This window comes from Pelecanus crispus, chromosome 3 (assembly GCF_030463565.1).
Source record: "Pelecanus crispus isolate bPelCri1 chromosome 3, bPelCri1.pri, whole genome shotgun sequence".
In the NCBI taxonomy this organism is placed as follows: domain Eukaryota; kingdom Metazoa; phylum Chordata; class Aves; order Pelecaniformes; family Pelecanidae; genus Pelecanus; species Pelecanus crispus.
Genome location: NC_134645.1, coordinates 22,375,638 through 22,401,489, shown reverse-complemented (window position 1 = coordinate 22,401,489; position 25,852 = coordinate 22,375,638). Strand labels below are relative to the sequence as shown.

Sequence of the window (25,852 nt, the reverse complement as noted above, 5' to 3'; positions counted from 1 at the left end):
CTGTGTGTGGAGGGGGAACTGTTTTCATACAGAATATTAGTCCTGAAAGAAATAAAGCATTCTATTTACACATATAGAAGAGGTTTCAAGTCTTCCAGGAAATCTGTTTGAAAACTATTTACAGTATTAGTATGCAAATTATATACTACACACTAAATGGGAATCTTGCAGCAGAGCACTCTGACAGGCATCTCACTGTTTGAACTATGGTAGTCCAGTTAAAAAAGCAACACAAAAAGAAAACACAGCTGGATGTAATTGTATCCAAACACATAGTTATTATGTTAGTGGGGGCATACGCGTAAAATGAAATGTTGTCCAGCAAAGGTTTTCCCACAAAGACTCTGAGTTATTTTAGCAAAATGTTCAAGTAATGTAAGCTTTTTTGTTTGTTTTAATTGAAAAGATATTAGATATTTATTCCTAAAAACTGACAGATGAAGCACTAGAGCAACAATAAATCCCATCTCATATCAAGTGGCATTTTAATAAATATTCTTCAGTTGAGAAGAAAACATGAATTGTGGCCCCTGTTACATTAGGTACTTGCAGTTGTATAATTTAAATCAAATTATGAGAAGGGTATTGTATAGTGGTAGTGATATATGTCTTAAACTCCTGTTGTTACCCCAGGTTGTCAGAGTAGTGGTACACCCTTTAGCTGCCTTCCCTTTTGCACTGAAGCGTCCTGACGCTTCCCTGCCTGTGCCTTCCTGCTGCTGCTCTCCTATCAGCTTCCCTTCAGCCGCACCTCGGTCCAGTTTCTGCCCTCACAGCCTCTCGTGAGTGCCCCTGCTGAAGTATGCCACAGCAGCTTTACTTCAGCGTGAGAGTTTTTAAACAGCCAGGTGTCAGTAAGAATCCACTAGATGCTGCAGAAGGTCAGTACTGGGTTGGGTCTCTTTCCAACCAGCAAAAGCTTCACCCTTGTTTCATTCCTCAAAATTCCCGAGAATTTCTGGTTGTGTCCCCCTCATCAATCTCCACAGCTCTGGCACAGCAGTTACCTGGGCAAGATGCTACATCTGTTCCTACCAACGTACTGCTGGTGGACTTGAAATCTTTGAAAATAGGAGGCTTTGGATGAGGCTTACGTCCTTTCATTTTTGCTTTTTTTTTCCCCCTCTCCATTTTTAGGACATGCTTTTAACAAACCATAACTGAAAACTAAACAAGTAACAGTTTGTGCCTTATGTAAGTGTGCCTGCTATTCAAATGGTTGCATTCAAGGGCTGTAGATATTGTTAAAAGCCCATGTCTTCTTCACTGCCAGCTGCTGCCAAAATCCCAAAGTAGATGCATTGTTTTCTTTTTAACTTTATATCTCAGTATACTGCCCTGTGAAATTGCTTCCTGCCTTTAAATTGATCATCATGCAGAATTTTATATATTTCAACCTGTTGTCAAGAGTTACAAGTTATTCTGAGTTAGAAAACTACGATTTTTTGTTCACAAGCACAAAGTGTACCTTCCCAAATCTAGCTCAATAGGCATGTCAGATGCAGTCTTGAGAATATTATCTAAGTGCCTATTTTTATTCTTAGTGATGAGGAACTGTTTATACTGCAAATGTAATATGATCATACACACATTAATGTATTACTTTAAAATAAAAAATTATTTATGAATTTAAAAATCATACTGGATTAAAAAATCAGTCTGTTATTTAAAATATTTTCCAGAAGCAAATTACCATTGGCCTGTTTAATGAAATGTACTGGTTTCTTGGCTCTTCCTATATAAGAAATGTTTAAAATTTTTGTCTGTGAAGATTTACAGCCACATCAAGCATTTTACATTACAATAAGAAGACAAAGTTTGTAGTGTTAGTGTGATAAGAAGTCCAGCTTGGTTGTCTGGCAAGTAACTTCTACATCTAGCTACTCCCATTAAAAAAACCCAACCTACTTTCACTAAAAATCTGCTCCCACTAGAGAGCAGATTTTGTACTTCCCACTCTCAGTGGCAAATGTAATCCCTCTAAAATCAATAGGTAAAACTCACCTGAGAGCATAACACTTATTATTAGTTGTTTCCAGCAATGGGGAAAGAACAGATTTCTGCAGAGCGTTCGTACTTAGAGGGAAGTGTCAGAGGAAGATGAATTAGGAGAAACTAGAGGACTTGTGTCCTTTGGGAAGCTACAGAGTTGCGAGAATGAATTTTTGAAGGCCAAATTGGATGTGTCGAGAGTAATTCAGTTTAGACTGCCAGTCTTCTGGTTAGGCTGCTGAAGTCTGTTGGTTTGGTTTTGTTTTTTTTTTTTTTTTTTCTTTTCTTTTCTGAACAAATAAATCCCATTTTGGCACATTTTTTTTAACCTTTTTTAGAAAAAGATCATCTTTAAAAAAGTGACCCAAAACCAGATGCTCCTGAAGGGAGCCTGGGGTTCACAGCTGAGGTGGCTATTGCACAATTCTATTTATTTTGTCTCATTAGGTCAACCATGCTTCTTAGAGGGATAGTTAGAATGCACATTGTATGGCTTCCTTGGCAAAACCAAAGCAGAAACATGTGATTTGTTTTTGTTATCATGATAATTTATTTTATTTCAAATTCACGATGTCATGATCTCTAAGCATGTGGTTTTCAGTGTCTCACTCCAAAATTCCGAAAAACTGCCAACAGCAATTTGAATTCCTACCTGTCTGTGCTGCAAGTGTGTCTTATAATATGCATTTGGGTATTTTCTGCTCCTCTGTACATTGCTTTCAGTAATTTCAGCATAAAGATATACAGTAAAACTTGTCCTAAAAACCACCATAGGCCCCAGCAAACAATGCTGACTAGCAAAAGAATCTCTCTTAAAATAAGCCAGACAAAATGGTACTTGAGATGCTTCCTTAGACTCTATGGCATTTAGGTTTTAGGGACTATTGCAGAAGGACATCAAGTTACTATATGCCTCTAGTTAGTTATTTTCTTAGCCTTACAAACTGAAGAGGAGTATCTCAATGAAAATAGTATGGAGTTCCTTTGCAGATTTTATCCTTGTGCTTTCCTTTCTCTTTCTTTTAATAGCCTGGATGTGTAAACACTACTGAAGTGGATATAAAAAAATCTTCAAGAATGAGAAATCCACATAAAACAAGAAAGGTAAGTACCGTTATTATATCAAAAGCAGGAGGTGGAGGTAATTTATAGCATGAACTTCCATGGTTTCTTAAAACAATTTTTTCTTACAGCTGCAAAGAACAAACACTTGAATGTATGTTATTATTTCATAAGCTCTTAAATGAATTAGTATTAACAAATTTGCTAATACTAAGTAAATGCTGTCACATAAGAAAGGCTTTGGAGAAATACACAGAATATGAAAATAAAATTCATTTTTGCTTGCTTTATTCATGTTGTTTAGTAGATTGAATAAAGCATGTTTAAAAGTTTCTGTCAGTAATTAAAGAAAAATAAATTAAAAATGCAGTGTACACTATTACAGCAGTTCTTCTTGTGCTGCTCTTAATGAAAAGGGTGTCTCTAGTTTACAATTATGTCCCAAATGGATGACCAGAAATTGTGGAGGAAATTAGCTTCATCTAAATTAGGATCCAGACCCGAACAGTGTAAATTCTCTAGGGATGTATAGATGGATTGGAACAACACTTTCTTTCAAGTTCTTTGTATCATAATAATGTAGATTGACTCCAACTTTAAAGTACTCCCTTTGAGGTATATTTTCATGTCAACACATGGAAAAATATGTTTTAAAAAAGAAAGTGGATTTAGAGAAAGTTTTAGCTTAGCTTATTTATGGTAGTTAAAGGTCCAGATCAGTGTAATTTACCAAGCAGTAGTTGGAAATTTGGGAGTCATCCAAACAATCCATTGTGATAGTCTACCTTTCAGGAAACTGTTTCTTCTTTTCCTACCGGTCATCTCCACTTACTGTAATAGCTGACTTTCAGTGTCATCCCCCATGTTTACTATGCTGTTAATATAGAAAAATAGTAAAAGTATATTCTGTGTTCTATGGCATTATGAAATTGTGGGTGTTTGGTAGTCTTTATTTTACACCATGGTATAGAAGCACAATTTTATCTGAGTTCATGGCTTATTTGCAGTTTCTTTAGAAAAAGATGACCTTGGCTAACTTCTTGAGCACCCTGTGCTAAAAATCACAGTTACTATGGGTATGTGTATATATATATAAAGCATTGTCTGAAAGCAGCTATCATTGTTCCGTATTTTTTGCATAGTCTGTCTACGGATTACAAAACGACATTCGAAGTCACAGCCCTACCCACACACCAGTACCAGAGACTAAGCCACCCACAGAAGATGAACTACACCAAGAGGTTTGAAAAATAACTACAAACACGTACTTTTAAATGAACTTTTCAGGAAAGTAGGTATTAATCCAAAAATTGTCATAACTGGGAAGTATGTTCAGAACAGGTCTAGCAAACATTTAGTAAACCTTTTCCTTGTTTCAGGATATATGGATTTAGGTATGTAACTTCTATTAAAACTAATGAGAAAAAACCTGACATTTTTTGCATCTTTCATTAAACAGTTAAAGGCAGTTAAGTGGGTTCTTTGCATAGCTAAGCCCATTGGCTCCTTTAGCAGTAGACAGCTCACTCTTCCTTTCAACACTGATCCAAGGTTTGGGGGTATACTTAGTTCTTCATGTATGCATGTATGGGTTCACACATTTATTTACTGATCATGCTTCATTAATCTTTCCTGAGGTGTTAGAATTGGGAGAAGGTAAATGTCTGAAGAATTAGGAGTTCTCTTCCAAAATCTAAAAAAAACCTAATTGGATTTCTGTTGATGAACCATTAGGGAAAATATTATACTGGGCCCTTTTTTTGTCTCTGTATGATCTTTTCTCTTTGATGGAAAATTTCATTTATTTTAGACCTACACTGGTGAAATGTTGTTTTAACTCAGATATATTTCTCTTCTGTGCCCTAGGATAAATTAAGGTTAAATTACAGCCCTAATAAAAAAGTTATGGAAATAGAGTCAAGCAATGAATTACTCATAATACCCTTTGCCTTCCTTTCTTGCAGATTAAGCACTGGCAGATGCAATTAGACAGACATAGATTAAAAATGTCAAAAGTTGCAGAGAGGTAAGTATATTGTCACATCTTCTGTTTTTTCAATTAGACTGATAACTATTGGGAAAATGTCAGTATGAAATAGCTTCAAAGCAAGAGAGACAAAGGAGCTCAAGTGTCATAGAAATAGCTGATGAGAGTTTACTTTAAGTGGGAGGTAGGACATTCTTTTATTGACAAAAGATGGCCCAGATATTCCATGATAAGTTTCTGATAAACCCAAGAGTCACTGAAAGAGCCTCTGACCAAGTGGTCACAAGTTTCACCTTGCACTGGCTGGGAGGCTAAATGGAAATAGCTCTGGGGTTACTGTTTTGATATTTCAAAAGGGCAACCACTGATAAAGGAAGGGAACTGATGGGGTGAGCTGGCTGGGTGAGAAGCTCAGTGCTTGAACAAAGTGAGTCTGAGCTTACTTTGGGTCAGAGGATGTAACGCTAGTAGGAATCTTTCTCCAAGTAAGACCAAAATTTGTCAGAAAGGGGCTAGAATGCAAAAACAACAAAAAGCCCCTCGGAAAGACTAACTACAACTTAGGTAGAGAAGAGGTAGGGAAAAGGAATGCTCTATCTTACACATCAAATACAGAGATAGTGAAAATTGCAGAAAATTGAGCTGCATAAGGCTTAGTAAAGGAAATTAAGCCAAATACAAATGGTTCTTCATCCTCTCTTATACATTTGTGCATGTGTGTCTACTTATATATGTGTATGTATGCATATGCATACACATACAAACACATATAAATATATATTTATCAAGAGAAGAGGTTAAGAATTTGTGTTTGCTGAACAGTAAAAATGGAATAGAGATTAAATGTAATATAAATAGGAATGAAAAGCAAGAATATTTGTCCTCACTTGTCAGTAGTTTTTCAATAATTATGAGGCAAAAGTAAACATGGAAAGTGGGAATAAGGGCACGGGAGATTTAAATTACCAGAACACAAGTGAAGTTTTTAGTGTGTTCAACTGAGTCAGACCAGTTCATGAATACTGAAGAATTTGGAAAAAAATTGGGTTTTTTTGGAAAGCAATAAACTTGGGAGTAGTGCCATTTGATTAGGAAATAATAAAAAAATTAACTGTACTTAAAAGAGGAAAAAAAGGAGTCCCAGCAGCTGCAGGGCCAGTAAATATGACCTGAATAGCATGCAGTGTTTTAGAACAGATTTTAAAGGAAGTGATAATTAAAACTGTAGGGGTATAAAACATGTTCATTTATGAAAGCAAATGTGCATAGAAGAGGTTGCTTGATTTCATTTATTAGTGCCTAAAGGAGCCCTAGAAGGACCTTTGTGAAAGTATTAGGGAAGTTTGTAGTTTATTTTATTTCAGCTCTTGATAAGTCCTGAGCAACCCCTCCTTCTTCGGGGGTCCACTTTTAAAAGGCTTGAGCAAACGTATTTTAGCCTGACTTGTCGCTGACTTCTGTGTGCACACCTGGTTACCATGGTTCAGTTGATGCAAGGTAACTTGTTAACTGGGGTAATATGATCAGGTTTCCTCACCTCCTGACATGACAACATTTGATGCTTTTGTTTTCCTAGTCTATTAGCTTATACAGAGCAGTATTTGGAATATGATCCTTTTCTTGTGCCCCCTGATCCCTCAAACCCTTGGATATCAGACGACACCACTTTCTGGGAACTGGAGGCAAGGTATATAATTTTATTTCTTCTTTCGGGGTAAAGGGGTATAATAGGCTTTTCTTGAAACATGAAGATTTCAGGCAGAGGTATTGTAGGAAAATACTGAGGCAGAAGGGCAATGCAGAATCCTTTTGGTCTTTCCAGCTTTACAGTTTTGTAAGATGGGAAGAGCTATGGATTAATAAATCTGTGTAAAAAGGTACAGTAACCAGTTTCCAGGGTTCTACTGTGGGGAAAAAAGACACATTTTAAAAGCTGATAACATTTCCTAGTTGGAAGTCCTTATTCTGTGTAAATGCATGTGTATTACCTTCATCCTGTGTAAGTACTAACCACCTGGTTGCTCATCTCTGAACATTGCACGGTTGTGAACAAACTGGAAGGTGAGAAACCTGTGGTTGAACTTTAGGACTTAGTCCGAATTATGAACACAGAGTATTAGAATACTGACTATTGCTGATTGTAAGTTCTGTTGTTTTTTCTTCTATAGCAAGGAGCCAGGACAGCAGAGGGTGAAACGATGGGGATTTGGCATGGATGAAGCTTTGAAAGACCCTGTGGGAAGAGAGCAGTTTCTCAAATTCCTGGAGTCAGAATTCAGTTCAGAAAATTTAAGGTAAATGAGAGGGACTTTATTTTTTAATAGCTTGTAAGATACATTGGGGTGTTCTTTGTCTGATACCTTTCTTTTCGTTTTTTGACTCCTTCAAAAATTTTCCTGTGTCTTACCTTTCAGAATCCATTCATGCAGATTGCTGCCTGCTGCCATATTGAGGCTGAGGGAAAGACTGATATAGTTAGCAGAGACTCAAATGAAGCATATTTTCCCATTCATGTCCAACTTTTGGTCAAACTACCCATGTAAGAGCTTTTCTCTCAGCTCATTTTATTAAACAGGTTTAAAACATTGACCCATTCAAAGCCTGTTCAGTATCTTTTAAGTCCAATATTATGAGAACAGTAAAATTAAAAAGAGAATTTGTTAAAAAATAAATAAGGGATTTAAAAGTAAAATTCACAGACTTTCACTGTTGGTCAGGTTTCTGGGGATCATTGGTCTTTTGAAAATCTCCACCAAGATTCTAGTACTCGTGGGTCTGACACAAGCAAAAGTAGTGTGACAGCTGGCTCTCAAATTCCTCACTAATTGCAAAATGGAAAGACGCTGCTAGTGTATGAAGCTTAAATACATTTTTTTTAAAAGTATATGTACAGAATGACTTTTAAGTGAGGCAGAACAATTATTTTATTTTAAAAAATGATAGTCCATTCACTGGCTAATAGCATGTTTTGTTGTCGCTGTTCTAAGGAAGTCATATTTCGGTAAGAATTATTTCAGAGGGATTGATAACAGCCTTTCTTTAGATAAGTCAAACTGTACATAGCACAAAAGCGTGTACAACTTATTTTTCTCTTTATTTCGCCTTCTTGTCAGATGTCATCTGTATCACTTCCTGTTCACCAATAGCATAATGAGTATAAAATCCTATTTGCACACATTCTAAAACTCAGAAAAATCCTAACCTACTTTTCTTCTATGCCAGTTCTCGCTCCAAAGTGGTGCAGCATAACTATTCATACTAGAGTTACATTTATGTAGCATCTTACAATAGGCATTTAGCATTTTGTGGTGTTGATTCATAAATGCTGAGTAATTGCACATACCTCCTCGTTGGTAACTTAAGTTTGTCAGCAGAATAATTGGAGATGGACTTCTGTAAGTTGTTGACCATGTTCTTATTCAATCATTGAATTCTGCGTCACAAATGTATATTGGATACTCCAGACTTTATGATATTTTCCAACTGATTTGTTTGCCTTTACCCCCATGGAAATATGGCCTGAGCTGTATGTGTATGTTGATAACTTCATTAGTGGCAGATACAGATTTTTTAAATTCAAAAATCCAAATGGTAAAATGAAATTTTAAAAATCAGAATAATGCCAAGAAATGGAAAGGTAATTTTTTTATTTAAAGAGCATCCTGGTAATTCCTTGTGCAGAGCAGCTGTTCAAACAGGAACCTGTCCAGCCCAGTGTGTGCTGCAGTTTCTACGCACTTCTGTGATTAATTTGTCTCTCTGCCAACTAGACTGTTACCCATATAATCCCTAGCTCTTTCTTTTAATCCTATTTATAACACTAACCACAGGCAAACTGCAAGTGACTGATCCAGAAAAATTCCCTAGAGAAATTTGTTCAGAGCTGATTCCTTGACATGCCATCTACTCTTCTGTCTCTCTCTAGTTTCTTATATTTGCATTATAAAATATAATATATCTGAGCAACAGTGAATACGAGCTTAAAGGCTGTCCCTGGGAAGGATCAGGCAGGGAATCAAACTTGCACTGAAAAGGTGCTTTCTGTGATGATTAACTGAAGGAAAACTGTCTCACAAGCTCAGAATTAATGTTTATGAATTCTCAGACTGTGGGGAAAGCAATCCACCATTAGGCTCACACAGTAAAGTCACGTGAGAAAGCATGAATTTATAAAGCTTGTTGTGTATGGGAGTCAAAATATTATATATCTCAGTAACAGAAATGAAAAGTTTGACTGTTTCAAGCATTACCGCTGAATAAACCTTAAATTTAAAAGACCACCAATTTCTTTGCTCACCTGTTAACCCCACTGTGGCAATTTGGTTGTCTGGGGTGACTTTTTTGGATCTGACAGCCACCTTGAGAGAAAGATTTATTTCCATCCACATCTTCCCACTTCAAAAAAGTGAACTCAAGTCAGTAGCTGGCTCTTGTCCTTTTACAGATCTAATCATGATAAAATCTACAGCAAGCACCATCAAACTTACAGTGGCATAGACGGGTGGGACCCTGGTTTCAGGCTACCAAGCACAGTGCACAGGATACAGCAGGGGACTGCAAACACTGTAGAGAGATTCAGTATTAGTTGATTAGAAGTCTTATACCTTGCTTTGGTGAAAGAAATGCCAAAAATGTGAAATGATAAGTCTACCAGATACACCATTTCTATTCAAGCATGATTGTGATTATCTCATGTAGCTAGAAGTCCCAGTGTTACTGTTTCATTAACTTGGACTGAGAGTGTCTAAGCTTGCTGAGAATCCCAGTGGATATAGATCCTGTTTCAAGAAAGAACAGGGATGAAGAAAATTGAGCCATGAGTTAAAACTAAGAACTGTGAATGATTAGGAATGCAACTCTGTATCTCTGTGCTTTTTTTCTTTGCCTGTAAATTGGGATTCATAGTATTTCACTCTCTAAAGGGGTGTTGTAAAGCATAGCAAAGGAATAAAACTGTCTAAGCAGTTCTGTCAGTGTGGTAGCTTTATTACAGTGTGATTGCAGTTTGCTAACACCCAGGCTGAATTCTGCATTCACCTAACGCAGGCTATGACTTGTAATGTCTTGTTACCATGCAGATTTTCTGGAGGGATCGCTTTACATGCTGCTCACTACACAGAACAAATAGCTGAAGTAACATATGATTTGGATAATAGATTTATAAAATTCCCACTACCTATTACAAAAATGGTGACTATTGTTTAAAATTCACAAGACTTAAGTTTGAGCATGATCCAATACCACTGAGCTTGGTCACAAGGCTGTCCAAGCACTGAAAAAGGACTTTTCAAAGGGAGTGAGATAGTGAAATGCATCTTACTGCAATGTGTTACCCAGAGACCTAATTTCATTCATCCCTGTAGAAAATCCCCATTCCTTTCCATATCCTGCCTTTGCCTGTAGTGCTGCAGAATTCTCTGGAAAGTTAATACTCATATGCTGACTGTACATTTGCTCCCAAGTGGTTGTTTTGTAGGAAACGCAGCCTGTAAAGATCTAAATGGTTTCAGGCCTGCCAATCTGAAAGCCTGTCCAAGTCATTATGCCATATTGCAGTAGGTGTGATCTCCAAGGCAGTGCTAAGACTGCAAAAGCCTCCTAGATTAGTGAAGGGAGAGTGGTGACAGGACAGAGAATCATCATAGAATCATAGAATGTGTTGGGTTGGAAGGAACCTTTAGAGATCATCTAGCCCAACCCCCCTGCAGTGAGCAAGGACAGCTTTAACTAGATCAGGTTGCTCAGAGCCCCATCCAACCTGATGTTGAATGTTTCTAGGGATGGGGCATCTACCAACTCTCTTGGAAACCTGTTCCAGTGCTTCACCACCCTCATTGTAAAAAATTTCTTCCTTATATGCAGTCTAAATCTATTTTTCTTTAGTTTAAATCCATTACTCCTTGTCCTGTCACAACAGGCCTTGCTAAAAAGATTGTCCCCATCTTTCCTATAGGCCCCCTTTAAGTACTGGAAGGCTGCAATAAGGTCTCCTCGCAGCCTTCTCTTCTCCAGGCTGAACAACCCCAACTCTCTCAGGCTGGTCTTGTAGGAGAGGTGTTCCAGCCCTCGGATCATTTTGGTGGCCCTCCTCTGGACCTGCTCCAACAGGTCCACGTCCTTCCTGTGCTGAGGGCTCCAGAGCCGGACACAGTACTCCAGGTGGGGTCTCACCAGAGCAGTGTAGAGGGGCAGAATCACCTCCCTCGACCTGCTGGCCACGCGTCTTTTGATGCAGCCCAGGATATGGTTGGCTTTCTGGGCTGTGAGCACATATTGTTGGTTCATGTCCAGCTTTTCATCCACCAGTACCCCCAAGTCTTTCTCCGCAGTGCTGCTCTCGATCCCTTCATCCCCCAGCCTGTATTGATATTGGGGGTTGCCCCGTCCCAGGTGCAGGACCTTGCACTTGGCCTTGTTGAACCTCATGAGGTTCACACAGGCCCACCTCTCCAGCTTGTCCAGGTCCCTTTGGATGACGTCTCGTCCTTCTGGTTTGTCAACTGCACCACTCAGCTTGTTTGTTGTCTGCAAACTTGCTGAGGGTGCACTCGATCCCACTGTCTATGTCACTGATGAAAATATTAAACAGCACTGGTCCCAGCACAGAGCCCTGAGGGACTCCACTTGTCACCGGTCTCCATGTGGACATGGAGCCATTGACCGCTACCCTCTGGATGTGACCATCCAGCCAATTCCTTATCCACCGAACAGTCCACCCATCAAATCCATATCTCCCCAATTTAGAGAGAAGGATGTTGTGGGGGACTGTGTTAAAGGCTTTACAGAAGTCCAAATAGATGACATCCATTGCTTTTCCCTTGTCCACTGATGCAGTCACTCCTTCATAGAAAGCCCCTAGGTTGGTCAGGCAGGACTTGCCCTTGGTGAAGCCATGCTGGCTGTCTCGAATCACCTCCCTGTCCTCCATGTGCTTGAGCATATCTTCTAGGAGGATCTGCTCCATGATCTTCCCAGGCACAGAGGTGAGGCTGACAGGTCGATAGTTCCCAGGGTCCTCCTTTCTTCCCTTTTTAAAAATGGGCACAATGTTTCCCTTCTTCCAGTCCCCAGGGACTTCACCTGACTGCCAGGACTTTTCAAATATCATGGAGAGTGGCTTGGCAACTACCTCAGCCAATTCCCTCAGGACTCTGGGATGCATCTCATCAGGTCCCATAGACTTATGTACATTCAGGTTCCTCAGGTGGTCTCGAACCTGATCTTCCCTTACAGTGGGAGGGGCTTTACCCCCCTGGTCCCCAACTTGCACTCCATCGACTCAGGAGGGGTGAGGAGAGAGGTTGCGAGTGAAGACTGAAGAAAAAAAATTGTAGAGTACCTCAGCCTTCTCCTCGTCTGTTGATACTAGGTCGGCATTCTTTTTCATGGGGGAGGTGCGCTTTCTTTAACCTTCCTTTTCTGGTTGACATACCTGTGGAAGCCCTTCTTGTTTTTCTGTACATCCCTTGCTAAATTCAGCTCCAGCCGTGCCTTGGCCTTCCTGACCCCATCCCTACACAACCGGGCAGCTTCCCTGTACTCTTCCCAGGACACCTGTCCCTGCTTCCACTGCCTGTGCAGTTCCCTCTTACTCTTTAGTTTGACCAGCAGGTCTTGACTCAGCCATGCTGGTCTCTTCCCTTCCTTGCCTGATTCTTACACCTGGGGACTGATAGCTCTTGCACTCTATGGAGGGTGTCCTTAAAGATCTGCCAGCTCTGTTCCGTTCCCCTGTCCCTGAGGACCGTTTCCCAGGGGGTCCTTCTGACTAACTCCTTAAAGAGCTGGAAGTTTGCTCTCCTAAAATTTAGGGTCCTGATTATACTCCTCGCTTTTCCCACATCCCTCAGGAATGTGAGCTCCACCAATGCACGATCACTGCAGCCCAGGCTGCCTCCAGTCTTGATGTTACTGGTGAGCTCACTCTTCCATGACGCACAGAAGGAAAAGCTGCTGGACCCCTTGCCTCTTTCTTTGATCCTCATTTATTAGCTTCCATAATGTGTGAGTAAATAGGGAAAAGGGGCTTTGAGTTCTGGTTGTCCAGAAAAAGAAGAGAGGGATTGAGGAGTTAGCTAGATTTAGATGTTTTCTCTCAAAAAATTTTGTCTGGCTATCCCCCTGCAAGCTGAAATTTTGTGAGGTGTTTATTTTGGACTCACACATTTAAGTTGTAGAAATGTTCTGTACTGGATACAGAGGCTTCAATTATGTCCTGTAGGAAAAATAAATAAAACCCCACATATACACAACTAAAAATTTGCAGTGTTGCCTACAAACTGTTTCAGTCAAAGTGCTTAATTTTATGTTTAACTTAGTTCAGTGGTTCTGGTTATTCTTTTACTAACACCATAACAGTGCTTTTACTAGAGAATAGGGAGAAAAGTGCAAGAGATTAAGTTTTCTTTTTAATCCAGCCTGTTTCACTTTCACTTTTTTGCTGTGTATTACTGATCACCACTCTTGATGCACTCTTAAATGCAAGACATTTCTGTCTTCACTGATGGTGGAGGACAGATTTGTGCATGTCACAAAGTATGAAGATTGATTAACTGTCCTTGAAGTCTGTCCTGCAAGTCTGAACAGAAGTGTTGGTAATGATACTTTCCCACACAGTATGGGCACTGGTAATGTTTTTCCTTCACACTGTTGATTATGAGACCCTGTTCTGGGTGCTAATACCTTGACCAAAATTTAATCCTCAAGGCTGAAGTTGCCTCTGCTTTATTTCTCATTCAGACTCAAGCTGACTCCAAGTCCCAGAAATGTTGCCATTTCTGCAGATTAGATGAGAAGAAACTAGTTGCAAGATTTAATGGTTTTCTCTGTCGTTTTCTTGAAGACCTTCAGCACTACTATGTCTTGAAGTTGTACTTGGCAAGAAGGTGGACTCTAAGAATCAGAGAGTAGTCTTTCCTGCCCCTAGAAAAATGTTACCTGATTTTCTCCATGGAGTTTGTTAAGGTTTTTGTTTGCTTTTGCTGAAAATGCTGAAAGGTCTGTCCTCCAACCTGTTGTGTCACATGCACTGGCTGCAAAGCCCATGTAATTCCCCCTTCACTGTCTCCACACTCTGCCTAAACCTCACACATTTTGTAGAGAATCGCTGCAGCCTCTGCGTTCCTATGTGTTAAATTTAACTGATTACCTTGATCTGGGATCTGCTGATGGCTGCATCTGACATTTAGGTCAGTTAATGGGACAGAAGCCGTGTTGCAGCTGTGCTATTTATCTGGAAAGGCCGCCCTTACCTTAAAAGTAATCCATCTGGCGGACATAATCCCCAGATATCTTGCAACATGTGTCTTGCCATGTCATGTGGCTGGATGTATGACTGTCATATGTTATACACTGTCACTTAGCTATACGTCTGGTGTGTGACCCAGCGTATGGCAGCCCCAAGGCTGGGACAGAAGACAGCAGTGAGGTTTACACCCAGCTACTCAGGTCTCTGTTCAGATGGTACTGAGCATCTTCTAGAGAGCATCTCCATGGCAAAAGCAAACCTGCACCAACAGGAGACTGAGAATTTCATCCAAGGGCAGAGAGACTGAGCTCTAGTTCCTTCCATGGAGTAGCACTAAGTCTGTGTATATTATTGTCCAGAAAATGCAGTTGGCTTCCCCCTCTCCTGTCCTTGCACATATTTACTGTTGCACACTGTGTGCTGTTTGCTACAGGAGTCTTCCCTTGCTCTGGTCACCGCTCATGAGGCAGAGAGCTGTAAAAAGGGACAGGGAGCTTTCTTGGTTTGAGGCCCTGTGCTGAGGTCTTGCAGACTCCATTTCAACTTCATCTGTGCTATTGGGTGCCATGGAATATTTGGAAAAGTTATTTTTGAAAATGCAAGAGGTGGCAGCCTTATTTTTGGCATTTCCTAACTTTGCATATTTGACTTTAACTCTGTGGGAGGAGGGCAGGCATTTTTTCTTGAAAGATCAGTAAGTGGATTAATATGTTAAAATGTTTGTTGGCTGTGAAGGAAGCACACTAGACATTACATACCGCAGAAATCAGCATTTTCTTCCCACTTTTACAGAAGTTTCTATATTTAGAACCTCACATTTTCAATAGGGTTTTTGAATGCTAATGTTAGAAGGGTAAAATTAATCTAGCAAAGAGCTGGTGTTCAGCCTGTAAGAATGTGTCTATACAACCTGCCTATAATATGCTGGAAGCTGAATGTTTCCTCAAAGAAGTTAAATTTATCTCCCATCTATTTCCCCGTAATTGAGTATAACCTACTATATGGAAACAGTTTACTTGCAAGAGAAAATAGCATCCTGAGGCACGTTTGTGGTGACTTCCAGAAGTATTGGCAGTGATATAATGGAAGAAACAAGAATGTGACAGCTTTGAGCTAGATCCTCAGGATGTCTGCAGGGTGATAGAAAATGTGTGTTTACAAAGAACATCCTTCCCTTTCATTTTTCTATTCCTTACCTGACTTCGATACACATGAGTAATCAGTCAGTCCCAGAAGATGCATTTGAAGGGGTTAGCACTGCAGGATATACACTTTTAAATGCAAATATCGAAAGCAGCTTAAGGAAACCAAAGTAGGTTGCCCAAATTTGAGAGAGTGAACTGAATTAGAGTTTGTGAGCTGTGCAGTTCTTAAACTTGAGTTATGAGGCCTCTATTCTTACTACATTGCCATCAGATTCTCAGGATACGTCCCCAGGCTCTGTGCAGATCTATGTTCAATTCACATTCCAGTTCCTAGAGATAAGTGATGCTATCCAGAATTTTTGAAACTGAAGTTCTTCTGTTGGCACAGTCTCCCTTTGTGACCTTGGAGAAACCACTGTATGTTATAACTTTATTAATATATTTGCAAAACTGGGACAATATTACCTCTCTGTCTCTTGGAGAATCTTAAGGGATCAATAGGCAGAAAGATTGTGCTTAGATACGATGGAAATTGAAAGGTGTAGAAATACCTAAAATAGTCATCTCAGTAGCGTGAAGCTGACCATAATGGCTTGTGAGCGATGAGCACGAGCTCCTTCCATCTGTGCTACAAACGAGTTTCAAAACAGGACTATGAAGGACTAATTGCTTCCTGGGGGGTAAATCATCTCAAGTGAAGAATGTCTTCTAGGGGCACTACTATAAGGTTTTCTTTGCTATGCTTTACTGTCCTCTCTTAAGAGTTGTCGCAGTAACTATATTAGAGTTTGGATTGAGGTTGGTATAATTTTCTTTCTTTGGGGGTGTGAGTACAGTTCCGCTGTTCCTCTCCCCTATCCCATCCCTGTTTAACTAAGCTAAAAGAGCTCAGTTTGATCTCACAGTGTAAGCAGGGTGGAACCACATTCTAAAGGGGCACCCAAATTATTTGTCAGCCTTGTAAAATCCAACTTATTTCACAGTTAACTCACTTCAAGGATCAGCTTATCTGTTTCATAGGATCAGCTGTGTCAAAACAATAATGAAAAGTTGTGATGGTATGTTTTGCATATTTAACAAAGTCAAACTTTAGTTGAGCTCTTGGGGAGGGGAGAACTAAGTGGTCTGCACCACGTCTAAGCATGGGATCCTACTTGAATTTAGAACTATTTTGTGCAGTGAGAGAGTCTGAACACCCATAGAAGAAATGATAAAACAATCATAATAGCAAGTGAAAAGTGATTATCAAAGGTTATAGCTAGCTAGCTATGATCACAAAGTGCTCAAGACCTTTTTAGTGATCCTGCTCCGGACTGAGTGAGAAGGATACAATGAACTGGCCTGCACTGTATGTGGCTGCCCAATATTGGTTTGCTCAGCAGCAGAAAAGAGAGAATGGGTACTTCCATTCAGCATTTTAGTAAAAAATATGCATCTAAATGCAGTGCTGAAGAGAGAAATTAAATTACAGTAAGCAGAACAAATGCTTTTCCAGTTTGTACATGAATTCTGGAGTAATAGTAGCAAAATTACAGTTACACAGTTTACAGTTTAGCAGGACTTGGTGAGATTCATGTAGATAGCAAGAACATAAGTTCATATTAGCTTTAGGAGGAATGTCAAAAAGCAATAGGTTTATAAGCAATATAAGCCCTTGTGGTTCAGGTGAAAAGAAATCTCAGTTTAATTCCAGTTAAATGGAAACGTTCCCGTAAGCGAGTTACCCATACATAAGTAATGGAGGATTTCCCACCCGTCTCATGAAGAGGCTTGTAATAATTGCTTCTTAAGGTGGATTGATTGCCTGAGACAGTATCCCAACAGAAAATCACAGATTTTTCTTATTTTATCATGTTTTAGATTAATACTTCAGTTACTTCATTTTTTTTAAGAGCAAAGAAGAGTGTGAGCACTTAATTAATGATTATACTGAATTGGAATTCAAGATGCTATACTGTGCCATAGGTTCTGGTTAGCAGTAGAAGACCTGAAGAAGAGGCCTATCCGTGAAGTTCCTGCTCGCGTCCAAGAAATCTGGCAAGAATTTCTTGCTCCAGGTGCACCCAGTGCTATCAATCTAGATTCAAAAAGTTACGACAAAACCACGCAGAATGTAAAGGACCCTGGAAGATACACATTTGAAGATGCTCAGGTCAGTTTACAGTCCTGTTCAGGGACATTTGAAATAGAATATTGTCTAGTTAAATCTATATACTATGTGTATATATATATACACACACTATATAGTGTGTGTGTATATATATACACTATATACTATACTATATATGCTCTGTTTCCTAAAATGCCATTTGGGCAGTGCAAATGGGTAACATTCTTTCTTTCATGAGGCCCATGAATTACTAAAGCTCTTCATGAAACTTCTGTGCCTGCTATAGAATCTTCAAGTGGGCTTCAAATAGAGCAAAGCATGTAGTGCCGTGAAAACAGTATTTTCATGTTCCTGTTTTCTTAATTTTCTTATTCAGTTACATCAAGAGAAAAGCTTCCCTCCCACACACATTGATTTCTAGTTCTCAAGATCTGTCTCTGAAAGACTTCCCTTGATGCAGGCTCAATGTTGTTCTCTCAATGCATGTCCAAAAGTGTTGTTATCGTTTATAGGAGTCATAGGTTCTCATCATGAAAAGAACATGACCCGTGTGAGAAATAATATTTTGTAACAGCTTGTGCAGAAGTATCATATCTCACAGATGTTGTATATTCTATACCGTATTAAACTACTATCTAGAGAACATTGGGCAAAGATCCTAAAGATCTGCTCTTCAATAATTAGTATTACAGCAGTAAAGAACAGTCTGTAAATGTCTTATTTGGCCTTTGGGGGTCTGATTTAGTCACAATTTGAATACCATGATCAAAAGATACTTTTGACCAAAGCTAGATTTGTGAATATACTTATATTTTTGAGATTGGAAGTAAAAATTAAAAAACAAAATCTTAAAATACAAATCTCAGTTTTCCTCAGAAGAAAAAGCAAGTGATTCTATATTGAATGCAACACTTCATGTGACTTATATTTCATCTTTGCAGACTTCTGAGAAAAGCAATAGAAAAGAATTGGATTCACAGTAAAAGTAGTAGAACCGATACTATCCTCCCTTTTTCATCAGCAGCCCAGTGATGAAAATTTAATTATTAACGCAAAGCAAAATGGTGTCAAAAGGAGAGATTGAGATCATATCCCTGCAGAATTTCCTCCAGCTTGATTATTAGGTCATCATCTTGGGAGTCGGGAGGTGCTGCTGCAAGTCCCACAAAGGAGAGAAGGGAATTGAATTGGGGCTTTCTAGTTTTTGGGAAAGTGCCTTTGCCCTAAATAGGAGCAGGAATAATTCTACCACCTTTTCATTTTGCTGTTATGAGAATAGCAACCTATGATACAACAATGAAGTTTTCATTAGACACTATATCATACACACTGTTTTGAAGTACTTTGCATAAACCAAACAAACAGTTTTTGCTTGCATCTGCTGACCCCCTGGAGATTTAAGATGCAGCACATCGCAAAGACATAAGTTACACAAATGAACAATCTAGCAAGATTAAAGGTTTTAAAAAAATATGTATTAGCAGTTGAGTCAGTAAAGGACAATTAAATTCCTTGCCAGTATCCATTTTTTTTTTCAATAGGTGTAAAACTTCAACACCATTTTACTTCCAGATCTCTTGTCTTTTTTTTTTCTTTTTTTCTTTTTTCTTTTTTTCTTTTTTCTTTTTTCTTTTTTTTTTTCTTTTTTTTTTCTTTTTTCTCTTCATTTATGAAAGACAAAGACATGGAGTATTCAGTCTTTATACAAGCAGGACTTTTCCTCCTGTCAGACCTCTGCTTATTTGATCCAGTTCAGCATATAACTTAAACCTGGAAGCCTCCATTTCTCTGGGAAAAGGGGGCAGACTGTACCTGATGTGTTCTGACGTGAAGCTTTAGGACCTTTACAGAGTGCCCCCCCTGAACTGGTAGGGGTTTGTCAGGAGTAGGGCTCTGCCTCTGCAACAGGTTCTTTATGGCCTGCCAGTTGGAAAGAGATCACTTATAAGTCATTCTGGCAGTCAGCAGGTCATTTAATTGTGGTTAAAAATGCTTTGAAAAGCATTTCTGGACTTGAAAGATGGCACCATGGAACTCCATGTCAAATGAGAGTGAGACATAAGTAAAAATAGACCGATTGTGCTAAATAACATCCTGCCTCAATTCCTGACTAATGCGTACATTAACAATACTAATACAGCCTAATTTATTCTTGCTTTTGCAGGGTTGTTTTTTGCACAGAAATAACATTTTAATGCCCATCACCATTGATATGTACAACAGAAGTACAGTCCTTTCTGCTCTCTGTTGGCTGCATTGGCTGCTTTCATAGAAACTGAGTGGAATAAAACCTCCCCAAATGAACCAGCCTAAGTTCTGAATATACACCACAATTTCTCTGCTTAGCGCAAGAAATGCAATGAAAGGCACTTAGAATCATTTCTAGAGTTTCTAATACAACAAAAATCAAAAATCAGCTTTAATTTTACCTTGCCATAATTTTCAAGCAAGGTGGTTTGTTGGGTTTTTTTTCTATTCACAAATTTTATGCATTACCAAGCTGAGAAACAGTATTTACTTTACAGTGTATTTGCTGTTTCCTGATTGCTGTGCTACAAGTTTCCTATAGTAAAAGGTAGGGTTTGAGTAAAAAATAAAAAACAAATAGCTAACACAATTCAGGGGATTTTTTTTAAAATATTTTTTTGGGAGTATTTCCTATTCCAATTGCTTTTTCTACAAATCTCTTTCCTTACATTATAACTAGAACTAGAATTTTAGTTTTTCGTATTTTACAGAAATGAGAATTGTCCAAAAAGAAAATCTATATAAACTGCCTGTGTCATTTTTTTTCTGGATAAGGGTTTCCAAACTTTCATATGCCTCTGAAGAATAAATACCTTGGAAAACAGATTAGCCTGGAACTTTTTTCAATTTGTATATGTATTTTCCTTTTTATATTGTCAGCTGGATAGCAGTCTAAACATCTGTCAAAGGATGTTTTCAAGAGTAGCCAGGGGTATCCTCCCTAACGTAAGCACTTATTTGTGGTGCTGAATTAGAAACCTAGTACCTTTTCCAAGCCTATGAAGTCAGAAAAGCATCTCCAGAAACTAATTCAGAAAATATGATGAGAAAGGATCCACAGCTCCTAATTTAATCACTTCGCTAAACTGACCAATGTAAAGGAGGTTTGAAACTCGGCCTTAAGCTGGGACTCAGTTGTAAATTCTTAAAAAAATAATTCCACAGTGGAAATAGGGACTATAAATTAAAGAATGGTGTGTTGTGTTCTTTACACATAACAAATAGGTGGGATTTCTGCTTTAAGAATAGAGATCAATTCAGCCTTAGCTTCAGAACTACAACCTGCTATCCCATAAGACTCCCTATTCAAAATAGCGCTAGCTGGTATACATTCCACAACTAAAACATATATGACTGCCTCCCATTTTACGTATGGCTTCTTTTATGGGAGTAACAGCTCCTTCTTTCCCTTTCAGGAGCACATTTACAAACTGATGAAAAGTGATTCTTATCCTCGTTTTATACGATCCAGTGCCTACCAGGAGCTGCTACAGGCCAAGAAAAAGGTATTGGTCCATCTTGCCTTTGTCTTGCCACTGTGCAAAGCGGTGGTTATGTTTGCAACAATACTCAGTCTTCTCTCCCCTGTGCCAGTGCAACTGGATATCTGGTAGGTGACCAGCTTGGCGTGTTTGGAGGGTCACATACACACAGGAATTCAATATACATATATGTGTATATATCCTGCATGCGGGCATGTTTCAATAAGTTAATCTAGCAAAACTTATTTTTATTTTCACATCCCATATTGTACTGTTTTCTCTGTTATGAAGCACCTTAAATTGCAAAGTGCTTTACAAATACATTAAAAAAATAAAATAAAATCCCAAGAATAGTCTTTCATGTTTGCAAGTTTGCTTATGTAGTAATTGTTGTTCTCTTTATTCTACCTATAAAAGCTACAGAATGTGTTTAGAAACAATCTTATTCATATGAATAACTTCTAATTTCAACTATAAATATAGGGGCTTCCTAATACTCTTTCTTTCCCTAGTATTACGTGAATAGTTTTGAGTAGGCTAGGAATCTGACTTGAAAGACTGATCATGTCACACTTTGGCAAACAAAGGCTCATGTCTTGGTATGTAATATTTGCTTAGAAAAGTCCAGATTATGGAATGAGTTCTGAACAGACACAGCCCAGAGTATGTGGAGCAGCTTGTGCAATGCAGATTTCTATAGTGATAAATAATTTTATTAGTGGGCCCTAAATAGTAATCTCCTAGAATTAGCTGGGAGCCCTGTGCCTTGCAAAATCAGGGCCCCAGTCGTTACTGGAACAAGGTAGTTATTAACACCGTAGCATTCTATTGTTTATAATGACAACCTAAAATTATATGAAAGTACTGTGTGATTTTGTTTTTTGTTCAAACATTGATTTCTGAAGATCCAATATAGAGAGAGATGTTGAAAATACCAGAAAGCTACAACTGTCCGTGTGAAGTCCTTAAGTTTGTGAATGTCAGTTCATTAACACAAGATGTGCACTTCATTATTTCTTTTTATTTTCAGTTTTTCTTTTAAATCAAACCAGTTTGATCCCCATGAAAAATTACTTTTATTGGATACTATATCTGCTTTGCCCATTCCCTGTTTTGCAGAGTCCCATTACAGCTTCATACCTGTGTTTGCTTCCTGATTTATACAAACTTTGTTTTGCAGTCCATTGTTTCATCGATCCTTCTTTTCTACTCCATTTTTTCTTGCTTTACTTTTTCCCCTCCTTTTTCTTTTTGTTTCTTTTTTTTTTTTTTTTTTAAATTTAAGTTGGAAAACACTCTGGATCGTCGAACATCTTTTGAGAAATTCACACGCAATGTGGTAAGTTTGTTGCCTCGGAAGACTAGTAAACCTGATGGGACATCCTTCTTCCCTCCCCCTCACTGATCCCTACTTTCCCTTTTTGCTTCTCTAACCTGACAGTTAAAAGTGTATTCATCACAGTTTGTGAATTTTCCTACGAATGACAGCTTTATAATGTGCTTTCATTACAACCCTTCCTCCCTAGTCCCTTTCCCACTGACCTCAATAGTCACACATGGAGGAATGGGCCTTTGGGAGCCATGCTTTTTGCATTAGGAAGCATGAAATTGTTCACTCTTTTTTTTTTTTTAAATTGTAGTAAAGAATCTGTGAAAACCTGCCTGATGTTGTTCCTTTTTCTCGTGCCTCCCAAAATATTAAGTCTAACACAGTTTGAATACATTGGATTTCCTTCCTGTCTCCTTTTTATTTTACTAAAAAAGAGTTGGTTCCATTTTTTTTTAGTTGGGCACAGGGAAAAATAAACAATAATAATTTCCCCATCTTCCTTAATGTCTAGCACAGCTTCGTCAGGACCAAAGAATTCATGCTGATGATGCGCAAGGGTTTGATTGGGATTTCGTTTTGATAATGGACTACAAGAACTGATTATTTTTTTTTTTAGTATATAATATTCGAAAGCTATTTCACGAAGGTAAAAAAATGAAGGCTGGTAAATTTGCTGTGGGCATTCTCTTGCCACCTGCCAAAAGATCCACTGATTTCCTGATATGTGGGATTCTTTTTACTTATCCAGTTTCTTTGGATTTTTTTTTAACATTGTGAAAGTTCAAACTAAAGCATTCAACGCATTTATTTTTGTAGGGCAGAAACATCCCTATTTTCCCATGCCATAAAAACTGTACACCAACACTGAGGGCGAGCACTAACCTGTTATGAAAAGAGGTAGAAAGATCTTGGATTATACTCAAGTTTGTCTGCATTGTCTGTTGAATTGTGCAGGTGACGCTGCTGTGTGTGCGTGTGCGTCCGTGGCTTTTTCTGTGACCTGGTTAGTGGAGCTGTGTGCGTTGAAATGAAAAATATGAGAGCTTTCAGCAAAGATCATGGTTTTTGTTTTTTAGTTTCTAGGGAAGGAGAAGCAGTTCTCAGAAACTGCCTCCTGTATAACGAGGCTCAAGAGTATTTCCTCAAGTATTTAAAAATATATATATATATATTTTCTGGTAATCAAAAAAAGAAACAAATGCAGTGAAAGAACAAAGTTTTGTGAGGCTGTGGGAATATCTCACATGTTAAAACAAAACTGTAATTCTTTAACTACTTTCTTATAGGTAAAGGCTTCCTGTAATATGCTTTGAATCCACTGTAATCAGGAAGAAATTTGGATTCAATGGGACAAAGTCAGTAAAGGACACTAAAAAGTAAACAAACAGCCACAAAGGAAACTATTCCAGTGTTTGAAACAAAAACCCCTATATTTTGCATGGTGGTGTTGCCATAGCATGTTGCAGTGTGATTTGTGTGTTGTCTAAGCAGGTTGATCTATAAAACAGTATTGTATGTGATAACATTATACATGATAATTCCATGATAATTCCATAGGAAGTTCCGTATTAATAAAAGGGCCTATGTTAATAAAAGAGAGTGTTGAGAGTAGGTAGTACATCTGGGACCTCTGAGAGCCAGGCTTTTTCCCAGTTACAATGCCTGGCAAGGTGCAATAACTACGTTTATTCATGGGGATTTAAACAGCCCACAGATCAGGAATTGGTTTATGGTAAAGAGTATGTAAATGGGTGGCTATAAGGAGAGAAATAGCAAGCTGCAGACAGGTGTGAGGAGAGTACAGCACAAAGGGGGAAAAATTAAAGACAGACTGGGAGGCACTAAGATGACTCTCCTGTAATCCCTCTCAGAGCAACGTTACTGATAAACCAGCAGTTCTGTGCACAAACACCAGAGCATTATGCCCTGCAGGCGTGCCCAATTTTCATCGTGTTAATCACAGGGCAGAAGTACCAGAATAGCAGGATGCCAGAGATGCAAGGCAGGCCCAATAAACCAGCTGTGAGCTAGAAATGGGAACGAGGATTTCTGGATGTGAAGCATTAGTACTTCTTCAGTAGAAGAGGGCGATTCTTTTTTCATGGAGCAAGCTATAAAATAAAAACTGTGGTTTTGCTTTTCCTCAAAGTACTACCTGTGAATCCGGGTGGAGTCTGTCAAGTCGGGTCAGGTATGAAAGTAAAACATGTCACTGCTTGATCTATATTCTCTTATTAGATCGGCAGCTCTGAGGCTCGCAAATTAATCCAGAATATCAGGATGCTCAAGTGCAAACATTTTCTCCAAGACAACTGAATTCACATCACCCACTGCCCCAGGACCCCTTGCCACCAGGTGTCCTTGTCCTTCCGTTCTTGTTCTCAGTTATGATGAGTTTATAATATGTAATTATCTACCTTGGTAGAGTGGTTCCAACCAGCAGGGGTGAGGGAAACGTTTCTCAGAATATCATACGGTGTACTGATTAACTTGTTCAACTGTGAAGTGAGGGACTGTGGTATAGATCTGTTCTACTGATTAATACAGAAAATAGGTGTGAAACAGGTCTTTTACAACCTGGATAAGTGCTGTCATCTCTGAATGATTTAGTAAGATGAAAATTACAGTTTCTCTTCTCATCTGATGGTTTAGAAAATTTAGACTAATTTTCACTGGGTTTTTTCCTCACTTAATATCAAAGCAGGTTTGTATTGAACTAAATTAGACCTCAGGTCTTTCCAAGTGTTTAAAAAAAACCCAGTAACCTTGGTTGTGTCTAGGGAGTGAACCTGAGAAGATGACCTTGTAATTCATAACCTGATTTGTTAAGACAGAGACATAAGAGGCTCCTGATCAGTTATGATTGAAAGTGGGTTATACTTGCTACGGAAAGCATTTGTTAAACTAGAAAGTTTAGAAACTTTGTAAGGGCAATCCCTCTGTACTATTCCTTGAATTAAGTGGAAATAACCTAACATAATGAGTCGTTATTCTAGTCTGATGGAGAAAAAATAAAAGTGGAGCTATATACACAAAAAATCCTAGGCTCAGCTCTGCATTTCTTTGACACTGGAGAGTTTTCTTTCCAGAAAACTTTCGATAAGTTGGTGCACTTTATGAAAGCCCTAAATGCTCAGCTTAAAAACATTGGCTGTTTAGCTTGCTCTGTAGATTTTATAGTGCAAAATTGCTAACGCCTTTGGCAGTCCACAACAGACAACATGAATAGTGTTAGAAACAGGTCTGCATTCATGTACAATATAGATAAAGTAATAGCAAACTGACATTTACTATATGTAATATTTACTACCAAAAAATTTGCAATTTGCCTCTGAGTAGTAAGCACAGCTATTCTTGGTTTGCCTCACTTATTCACAGCCCCAGGTATTGTGTGAAAATACAGTGCACATACACTTCAGCACTACTGGGGTGGTGCCACTGGATAAGTGAAATAACACTGGCAGCCACAA

At 38.6% G+C, this 25,852-nt stretch overlaps 1 protein-coding gene across 8 annotated transcripts in view; it reads left to right on the top strand.

Moving 5' to 3' along the window:
• RGS7 (regulator of G protein signaling 7) overlaps positions 1-25,852 on the top strand; it is a 269,855-nt gene that overhangs the window by 219,361 nt on the left and 24,642 nt on the right. For 3 of the 8 annotated variants that reach the window (XM_075706600.1, XM_075706604.1, XM_075706599.1), the window contains 8 exons: positions 3,022-3,096; positions 4,197-4,295; positions 5,019-5,080; positions 6,618-6,728; positions 7,210-7,335; positions 17,399-17,585; positions 20,987-21,076; positions 23,199-23,273. In XM_075706600.1, coding sequence (XP_075562715.1) covers positions 3,022-3,096; positions 4,197-4,295; positions 5,019-5,080; positions 6,618-6,728; positions 7,210-7,335; positions 17,399-17,585; positions 20,987-21,076; positions 23,199-23,273 — 825 coding nt within the window. Of the gene's footprint in view, positions 1-3,021; positions 3,097-4,196; positions 4,296-5,018; positions 5,081-6,617; positions 6,729-7,209; positions 7,336-17,398; positions 17,586-20,986; positions 21,077-22,337; positions 22,392-23,198; positions 23,274-25,852 lie in introns of those variants that run through there. The other 5 variants (XM_075706601.1, XM_075706598.1, XM_075706597.1 and 2 more) reach the window with 4 other exon arrangements.